General features: G+C 31.4%; 1 protein-coding gene across 1 annotated transcript in view; it reads right to left on the bottom strand.

Moving 5' to 3' along the window:
• LOC117121197 (putative glycerol kinase 5) overlaps window positions 1-10,671 on the bottom strand; it is a 60,714-nt gene that overhangs the window by 2,353 nt on the left and 47,690 nt on the right. The window contains exons 9-13 of the mRNA XM_033266313.1: window positions 10,120-10,193; window positions 6,783-6,843; window positions 3,008-3,134; window positions 2,577-2,681; window positions 794-888 (exon numbers count right to left, since the gene is read on the bottom strand). Of these exons, the coding sequence (XP_033122204.1) occupies window positions 794-888; window positions 2,577-2,681; window positions 3,008-3,134; window positions 6,783-6,843; window positions 10,120-10,193 (462 nt within the window). The remainder of the gene's footprint in view (window positions 1-793; window positions 889-2,576; window positions 2,682-3,007; window positions 3,135-6,782; window positions 6,844-10,119; window positions 10,194-10,671) is intronic.

Here is a 10,671-nt window from a genome sequence, read left to right as displayed (position 1 = left end):
TGTATGTATGTTTGCTGTGTAGCACCGTAATCACAATGTAAATGGATAAATAATAACAACAATGCTCTTGTGGGAACAAGATGTTATAATCTTATCAACGAAAAGTTCCTTTATTCAGTTGTATGATGAAAAAAGTGTCTGGCGGGATTTGAACTTGCAACCTTTCACTGTCAAGTTGAGTATCATACCTATTAGACCACAGAGACACATAGGTTGTGCATTAACTGCAGGCACTTGCTCTCATACAACTGACTGAAACGCTCACACATAGTGAAACTATGTTTAAGCTAGATAAGCTTATAATCAATCATCAATTTATTCCACACCTTCCTTCTCTTTTCATAACAAATAATTTACAATTGGTGAAAAAGGAAAAACCACAACAAGCAAAACTTTCAACAGTGGGTCCCGTTTTAAATAAATTAAATATATATATTTATAAATAGAAAAGACAAATGAATAAATACATTATTAAATAATAATAATAATACATATTTTTAAAGCGCCTGTTAAAGCAAACAAAAACTGGCTTGTCAATGGTGCTGGAAGATGTTAGAAAGAAGTATTTGAAGAGGAATTATTTAAGACTAGATTTGAATAATTCCTGATCAGAGATGATACGTAGTTGTGGGGGCAGAGAGTCCCAGAGTTTAGGAGCAGAGAAGGAAAAACAGCAGCTACACAATAATTAACATAAACATAATTCACAATGAATATATACTGTATGACCAATTTGTAATAATATTTTATATTATAAAAATGATATACTGTATATGTTACATATATATGATACCTGTAATCCACTAAATGCTGGGATGAAACACAATCCATTACTACTCTTTACTCTTGTAGCAGCAGCTTGTGAATCTTCCGGTTTTGAAATAAAACCTGGAAAAAATGGATATAAAACAAATATTTTAGATGCAGGTTGAAGTCTGTTAACAAGTGGATGAACCAAATCATCCATAATCCTTTGTAACATATCAACATAATTGGTGACATTCTTCAGAGGTACATATTGTTAAGTTCATTACTTCATTTCCTGAATATCCAACATGTTCATACAATACTACATTCCTGTACAGAATTACTTTCACAAAACATCAATAAAACCTTTTCGATTTTTGTTTACAGTGAATATATAAACCTATTACTTAAAAGGATTTAAGAATTATTGTAGTACAGTAAATCTTTTGAAAATTGTTTTTTTAAATAATAATTTGTTTAAATGTGATTATTTTAAAAGAGCAATTCAAATTATTATGTTCATTTTTAATGTTTTTCATAAATTTTTATTGATGAAAAAGAAATTTGATTACATGACTTAATTGATTGAATGATTGATATTGATTATTGAAATTGATTAATTACAATAAAGCACTTATAGTTATATATAGGTTAATTTATTTGGTGAGATATTATACAAGGTATTTAAAATCTAGTTAAAGTAGTATCATCATTTCAAAATTCTTGGATCCGCCCCCTCACTTCTTGAGTCCTTTTTAGTAATAGAATTATTACTCTATGTTTTGAAACTTACTGTACTATAAATATAGTGATATATTCGCTATTGTCAATCTTTGGCCCATGTGCATAGATAAATAATTATTTTAGACATGAGGCCAAGGATTGCCAATAGTGATTATACATCACTCATTTTATAATTTATTTATTTTAAAGTATAAAAACAAGAAGCTGAACAGCTGAAAATGTTGCAAATTACACAATTAAAAAAACATTATCTAAAAGAAATCTATTTCAAAACAATAAAATCTAAAAGTACCCATGAAACACACAATCAATTAACTTTAAGATCCTAATCATTGTGCTATATACACTATTTGTGGCAAAGACAAGCCAAACCAGTCACTCGTCGCAAATCGTGTTTCGAAGAAAATGGCCAAAACATGCTGGAATGTCAAATTTAAAAAAATCTATTTTATTGCACTAAACTAACCTTTATATATCTATACATCATTCTATGCTGTTATTTTCCCCATTTTCAATGTTAAAACAACACTTTTTAAGGATTTGAAGATAGTTTATACATGAAAATGCCTGAAACTTCGAAGGCTGATTTCTCATATATAGTTCTTTAAACAGCTGTATGTTTAAACGCTTGTAGCTTCATAAGGAAATGTCTGATTTGAAAGATTTTTTTACCATTTTATAGCTATTATTTTACTCTCTAACACTGTATGAATAACTCAAAATTGATTTTTGCGACGGGTGACTGGTTTGGCTTGTCTTTGCCAAATTTAGACTAGTAGTACCTGAAGAAATTCCTTATACTGTAATGTAAATTACGTACAAGTTTATATCATTAGATTTTGTTCCATTTCATTCAGTAAAATTAGCTATATTTGCCTTGTATTCTCTTTCATTGAAACCCAACTTTTTATGTCCTTCCTTTATGAGTAAAAAAGTGATTTTATAACAAAAAAAACCATAGGTCACATTCTAACACTGCACTGAAGTGTAATGAACCAGTTTTCAAATTGAGGAAAGAATTTGTAAGTATTCACTAGGGAATAGCCTATTGTAAGCAGGAAGAAAAGTAACATAGATTCATATACCTGCACTCTCAAGCCAAGTCAACACAGTTCCTGAATCCGAGTCCATCGCCTCCATCGTGTAAGACACCTCGGAGCCAATCTTCCAGCCAACCATTGGATACGTTCCTAAAACATATGAAAACAATATCAAAATGTAAATACATGCAATGTGAAATTATATTTTTTCATAGTGGACTAAATTTTCATGATAATATCAGCAGGATATGATCAGTTTCCTTGCAATGCCTTTAAGTGGAATATTGTTGCTCTTGGTTCATAGAAAAAAAAACAATATAAAAAAAATATACCTAGAATGTTTAAACCAATAATACTGTAGTACTCATCATTTTCATGTAAAAAAAATTACAGTAAAATGATTTAACTTGGATAAATTAATAAATTTAATATTTCTTCATGTATTTAAAATGTCAAAAAATAAATTTCAAAATTACCAAGAGTCGGTACACACGGGTAGGCCCCTGTAGTCAAATTTATAAACGTTCCTGTTCCCATAGTAACCTTGATGTCACCTTCATCGAAGCAACACTGACCAAACATAGCTGCCTGTTGGTCACCAACCTGATCATCAAGTAAACAAGAGAAAAAAAATCACTAAAAATAAATAATGAGATTATTACTATATATTACAGCACCTATAGAGCACTATTTCAAAAAGATCAGAGCGCTCAAAGTGTGCAGTAACTTCCCTCTCCACTAAAATTCTCTTCGTGTCTGGGCTACCCGGCATGTGAAACAATTTTATTTGATTTGAGTGGTGTGAGGCAGAAGCAGACTTGGGAGTGGGCATATTTATTGCCCCTCACTTTGCACTATTCTGAGAAACTGGTGCCCCTCATTTCAAAATTCTTGGATCCGCCCCCCCTCACTTACTTCCTAATTCCAGGGTCTTAGGTTTGAGTCCTTTTTATTGACAGAATTATTACTCTATGTTTTGAAACTTACTGTACTATAAATATAGTGATATATTCGCTATTGTCAATCTTTGGCCCATGAGCATAAATAAATAATTATTTTAGACATGAGGCCAAGGATTGCCAATAGTGAATATACATCACTCATTTATAATTTATTTATTTTAAAGTATAAAAACAAGAAGCTGAACAGCTGAAAATGTTGCAATTTACACAATTAAAAAAAACATTATCTAACAGAAGTCTATTTCAAAACAATAAAATCTAAAAGTACCCATGAAACACACTATCAATTAACTTTAAGATCCTAATCATTGTGCTATATACACTATTTAGACTAGAATTTCTTCAAGATCAGTTCAGATGTAATTGTGGTAATCCAAAATTATGAAATTACTTCTGTTCGCTACCAATTGCGGGATTTGAACGCATTTAAGAAATACCGCAACTTTACAGAGGTGGCATTGTCAACAGGCTCTAATGACTGGCTCATGTGACTGACCTCAGCCTATCAGTATCCTGTGGAATTGGTTGAGATTTGTTTTGATTGGATTCCATGGTGATCAGGCGTTTAATGAAGATTTTATCACCCACTCCCAACAGGTAACAATTGTCATAAATTGATAATAACTTTATTTGAAAACTACACTTCTGAATCAGTGGCACACGTCATGTGGTGCGTTCACAATAAAACTACAAAACCACAGACTAAAAAACGACATATGTATACAGAAACAAGACAAAGCTTAGAAGAAATCAATAACTTAAAATATCAAAGGAAATTTCAATTTCTTTAAGAAATATGTTAAGGAATCGTTCATTTAACCTTTTTTATTCTGCGCGACTATACATTTTGCTGATGAGTGCTTGTGGATTCCAAACATTTATTGAAGAGGAACTCGGTTCCTGTTGGTATGCCCGTCTCCCCACTCACCACCAAACTGGATACTCCTTTTTCCTTTGATTTTCTTTTACTTTCCTTTTTAATGTTTTTATTTTGTATAGTTGTTTTTTTATTGTTTATCTTGATGTATATATTTATATATTTTTATGGAGACAATACATATAATAAATTAAATAATAATAATAAATAATAATAACTATTGGTGAGCTTTCATGTACAATTGTGGATTGTGAGTGAAAGTGATTTGGAGTGATTGGTAGCAACAATGGATCTTTCTGGTGTGTCAATCAAACTTAACAACCGACCAATAAGAACAGTTTTGTGGGGCCTTAGCAACAATATCCAAGGGGCGGGGCTTAGCGCAAAGGCTCATTGCTACACAAGACAAGCATCACGCAAACACAGGAAGTGAATAGCTTTAAACCAGGATACAATCCCATCCTATACAATGTTTTGCAATAAAAAAAAAATGTAAATTTAATTAATCATGATTATCATTGTTTTCATTTTCTTACTTCTTACTTTGAAACAATTATAACATTTGGTGATCTGAAAACCCCTATATTATACTAAGACACTACAATGCGTATTTTAAAACAATCCAATAATTTATATAACTTCCAATGAGAGACATATATGAACAATTCAGTTCTCAATGATTTTCAAAAGAAATCTTCAAAGTGGTTACCAGCCAAATTGTATGTCTGTGCAAACACATAAAAACAATATATAGGTCTATGTACTGTATGTCCATTACAATAATTGGAAAGGAATGTATTTTCACAAAGAAAAACATATTCTCAAAATAATCAATTGAAAGTTAATGCTTTTTTACGTACAGTATTTAGAATAATGTAGTGGAGTCTTTATGTTTAAAGGTAATAGTATTATAATAATGATAATAACAACAATAATGATAATGATATAATGATAGAAGTGATGATGATGGCAATGATTAATGATAGATTTAAGTGCTATTAATTAAATTTGAAAAAATTTACAATTTTATATGTATATATCTGAAGTATATGTATATATCTAATGCAATTCTTTCAAATATTTTTACCTAATGGAATGATAATTACTAGGAGTCGTTCACAATTCTCAACATTTTCACAATCTAATATTAAAACTACCTGGGAGTTGGATTGTTCAATAAATGGTATACAGAAGATATGATTATATATATATAGGCCTAACAAAAATATCATTACAAAGTAATAACAAACTGCAACATAATGAAATGTACTGTAGGCATAAATACGATAAAGTATTAGGAAAAACAGTTTGCTCCTAAGTTATACAGATGTAAAATGTAAGAAAATAATGGAATAGAAAAAATAAAAATTATTTTTAACATAACTTAAGTATGTTTGTGAATATTATTATTCATCCAGGTACTGTAAGTATAGTATCAATGTGAGTAAGTCAATGAAGTATGTATGGACGAGAAAAGAATAAATCTTATGTACAAGCTGGTTTAAATACATGACTTTTAAATTGTGAGGTCTCGCCACAAAATGAGTCTCATGGTTAGAAATTCAAAAATTGAGTTTATATTATATTTTGGTAGATCACATTATAAGCTTTCATTTGGTCTTTGAATGGCTTCCCTACTGTAAGTAAATCCAGAGATGTGAGCATTTAAAGTTCAGGTGTATAAGAACCACGTTTTGGAAAATCGGCCTCAAAGAAAAACTAACCTGTACAAAATAATATGACTAGGATTACAGAATATATGCAGAGTTTTGGCAAGAAAATTCACTTACAAAGTATACAATCATAAAATATAATTATCCAGTTATTCAAAAACATTAAAATCAAAATTTTGTAAAAATGTTGACTTTGGCCTGTTTTGGTGAATATCTCAATATGATTTCACCAACGATGGGTCTCATTTCGTGGTGAGACCTCACAATTGCTCTGTTACTCGCACAGTGCTTGGGTTATTTGAGGCAAATAAATGAATGAAATGAAGAAAGTGAATACAATGGGGTCTAATTGTACAACCTTCAGACTGTGGGTTCTTAATCCCTTATAATCGAAATGTACTGAACACTACTTTTGAATACTAAATTCTGTCTACTTTTGCGTAATCCTCTCAGGTTTCAACAGACTTGAATACAATTAGAGTTTTGTGTATGTTGTAGTAATGTGTATGTCAGTTGCATTAACTTCCTTGTATCCAACATATTTTTACAATGAAATGAAATAATGACAAACATGATGACAACAAAATGTGGTGAGGGCAGGGGGGGGGGGGAGAGGGAGTATAAATCTGTGAAATCTCAATGGGATATTAAATATGCAAATACTAAAAAGAAAAGTGCAAAGTGCTATAAATGTAATAGAAAATCGATATTAATTCAAATTTAGAAATGCGACACTTACACAAGCATGAATTGGGATTGGGCCTCCAAAGATCTCTTCTTCACAAACTCCAAAATCATCACTAATGAAAGAAAATAAATCAATTAGATAACAAAAATTACAACACACTATAATATAATAGGCTCCCAGTGGGAGCATGTGTCTATGCCCTATGCCGCCTTACTGTATTATGTTTACTAATAAAGTATCCACATGGGATTTGGTTAGGCCCTATAAAAAATATTATTAGTTAATCACCCTATCTGGGCAAGAAAAGTGATGAGGGAGGGAGGCTTTTTTTTTTTTTAAATTTTGCTAAAGCCAAATATCACCCTTGGGTTGTTTGCTGGTGCATTGATATTAAAAGTAAAACATGATTTAGATAATGCAAACAATATTTACTTAACTATTTAATAAAATAAATGAAAAAAATAAATAAATAAAATGAAAAAAAAAAATTTTTCAAAAAAAATTTTTTTTTTTTCAGAAAATTTTTTTTCCAGTACCATAGAAGGCATGCGCACGAGGGTGAAAACTAATAATTTTTTTTATTGGGCCTTATCAGGAAATGTGTGGCGTTGTATTTTTTAAATTATTTTTGTATGACACATTTTTTCTTCTGGAAATTTCCTTTTTTTTTGTGGAGGCAAGTGCACTAACTTGCCAAAAATGAAATTATATTTTTATATGAAATCATTATTGCCGGCAGCAGGTTCGCTATACATTGCATAAATAAGTCTGGCCTAAGGCCCTATAAAAAATATTAGTTTATCACCCTATCTGGGCAGGAAAAGTGATAAGGGAGGGAGGCTTTTTTTTAAAATTTTTTTTTGCTAAAGCCAAATATTACCCTTGGGTTGTTTGCTGGTACATTGATATTCAAAGTAAAACATGATTTAGATAATGCAAACAATATTTACTTAACTATTTAATAAAATAAATGAAAAAAATAAATAAATAAAATGAAAAAAAAAAATTTTTCAAAAAAAAAATTTTTTTTTTTTCAGAAATTTTTTTTTCCAATACCATAGAAGGCATGCGCGCGAGGGTGATAAACTAATAATTTTTTTTATTGGGCCTTATCAGGAAATGTGTGGCGTTGTATTTTTTAAACTATTTTTGTATGACACATGACCCATCATGCACCTCCACCGGATTTACCCTTTCCGCCATCTTTAATTGCCAGATCATAACATAGTGTCTTTGCCCCCGAGGGGGCTTAGACACAATAAAAAAGACCAACAAGAACATCAACAACAACAAACACAAGACCAGACAAAATTCTTTGATCATTATAATATTCTTTAAAAACATTATATTTAATAAGAGTGATTGATGGTGCAAAGCCTAACAGTTAGAAGCCTATTCCAATAAAAAGATTGTTAAAATTAATGTTGATTACACACAGTGGCGTATCTAGAAGTCTTGAAATGGCGGTGCAGATGGGAGGGTGCAAAGGTGAAGTGGGGGGAGCCTTGATTATCAGTTGAGGGGCGCTAATTTGCAAAATAAGGTGATTTTTAACTACTTGACCGTGATTTTTGGCGGGGCGAGAGTAATTTTTGGGGGATGTGGCCCCCCTGCGCACCCCTCCTAGATACACCACTGATTACACAGGACCCCCAAAATACTAATTACAAGTCGTTTTATGAGACTTGGGGTCAGGAATTTGGAATTTGCTAGATTTTAATCTAAGATTGTTGTATTGGAAGACTTTAATTTGATTGATCAATCCAACATCACAAAATTAAGCATTGAATGTTGTACTTTTTAAGACTACAGTAGTTTATTGTTGCCTGATATGTTACAGGAAGTCAAAATTTTGTGAATATGTACTGTGTTTCTTATTGTATAATAGCTTCAATTAAACTCTAAGATTAAATCTTTTAAGATTGGAATTTTATTGACATGTACCAGTTTTCGGGTACAGAGAGGCCTTGTTATACCTAAAGACTTCTATGTGATTGAATGCACATGCGCATATTATATGACAGTGGTATGGCTTATCTTAACCCTTTGAATCGTAAATTTTTCTGTGGCCTATAAAGATACCTTGATAATGGGTTTAAAGGTTTTGAAACCTCTTTAATCAGTTTAAGTCCGGTTTCCTTATAAACAAGACACTGTCGCTACAGTGTTTCCAGTGCAATCACTAGCGAGCTTTCGAAATGGGCAACGCGGGGTGCTACGACAGGGAATTCAATCAACCATGAACGTCGTACTATGCACTTCCCGTCTGAACATCAAAGCTGTTTCGATTTACAGGACGACGCGCTCCCTCATATCCCGTGATCAATTATGCAGGTGCCCCCAGCGATCGTGTATTTATAAAACTCGCCTTGCCGTAGTCAACACAACGCCAAACTGCTTGAAGCATGTTGTCAAATCCACACAACGAACGATTTCCCCATGTATTCGCATGCGCAGTATGGTTTCACGCTCCACGCCGCGTCGTCCAAATCGAAAGCTGCTTAATGTAGTGCGTAGCAGCTCCCGACACATTCGGGAAGGCTCCCTGATTCGACCGACCAATCAGTATCACCGGAAACTGTCACCAGTAGCGTGTAGCGATTGCATGGAAATCAAGCTTAAGAATGGTGATATTAATATTCTAAAAATACTTGTTTAGGGGTAAAAATTTGTGCTTTTGTCTGCATTAAAAACACCCCCACCCCACCACAGATTTCTAATAAAAATACTGATGTAATATGTTATTATTGTGTATTTGTAATGGATATTATATGGACATGTTCCATATTATCTTTGTTCATCCATCTCACAACATTATCTTTACATTTCTTAAGACAGTCAAACTCTTTCAAGTATTTCTGTAAGGTGTCTTTGCTGTTGTGTGACTGTTTTCTGTTTTCTTTCATGTTTGGTGTTATGGGGCTGCCAAACCTTGTTCCTCCTTTGCTTCGCCTTCCTGTATTTGTATGAGGAAATTAAAATATTATTATTTAATATTCCTATAACATGTCCCTACTGTCCCTTACTTTTAATGATGTAATTAATATAGTTTATATGATATATGATATAATTTTGTAGTCTTCTATATAATATTTTTTAATTTAATGTATAATGTTGCTTATTTTAATATTGTATTTTATCAGCTTTTTATGTAAAGTGCATTGAACAGATAAAATCTGAAAATTAGCGGTTTGGCGCAGCAGTTGCGGTTCTATTCTCAACCTTTATTATTATTATTATTTTTTTTATAAATTATTATTATTATTTTTTTTTAAATTATTATTATTATTATTTTTTGTTATTATTATTATTATTATTATTATTAATATTCTGTCTATTTTCTTTCACTTTAAGCAAAAGCTCACCAACCAACATAATCAAAACTTACCTAGTGTCCTTTAACTCAGGTAGAATTGAGTGTGGAATCCCAAAGTAATTGATGTGAATATTATTCCAATCTCTCTACAGACAAAAAACATCAATTACATACAGTTACATAAATTATATAGAACATATATAAGCAGTAAATATATATGTATCTATATGTATGTGAATAAAAATATATTGGTATATGTATGTATAATAAAAAAAAATGTGGAAGGCTACATGGTAAAGAAGATAGTATTGTAGAATCTAAAAAAAAAAAAAAAAACCATGGAGAGATGGTAATATGAAAGTATAATACACACGTATTGAAATACACGCCATTGTATTGCGATTCAATACTTGGAATATGTATTATACTTTCTTATCTGAGAATAATCAGTGGACCTTTCGGTTAATGGAATTTATATATATATATATATATTCACGGACTAGTGCTGTCTTGTTAAGAATTTTGTAGGACGCATTAAGAATGACAAAATATTCTCTGTATCTACTGGAACCGAGCCGCATAGCTTGTATTCCACTATTTGCATTCACACCTGGGCTGTGTATA

The sequence above is a fragment of the Anneissia japonica genome, unplaced genomic scaffold, assembly GCF_011630105.1.
Source record: "Anneissia japonica isolate Jap-2015-1 unplaced genomic scaffold, ASM1163010v1 scaffold993_len1110182_cov180, whole genome shotgun sequence".
NCBI classification, from domain to species: domain Eukaryota; kingdom Metazoa; phylum Echinodermata; class Crinoidea; order Comatulida; family Comatulidae; genus Anneissia; species Anneissia japonica.
The sequence above is the reverse complement of the archived record's forward strand: the minus strand, read 5'-3'. Positions and strand labels throughout refer to the sequence as shown.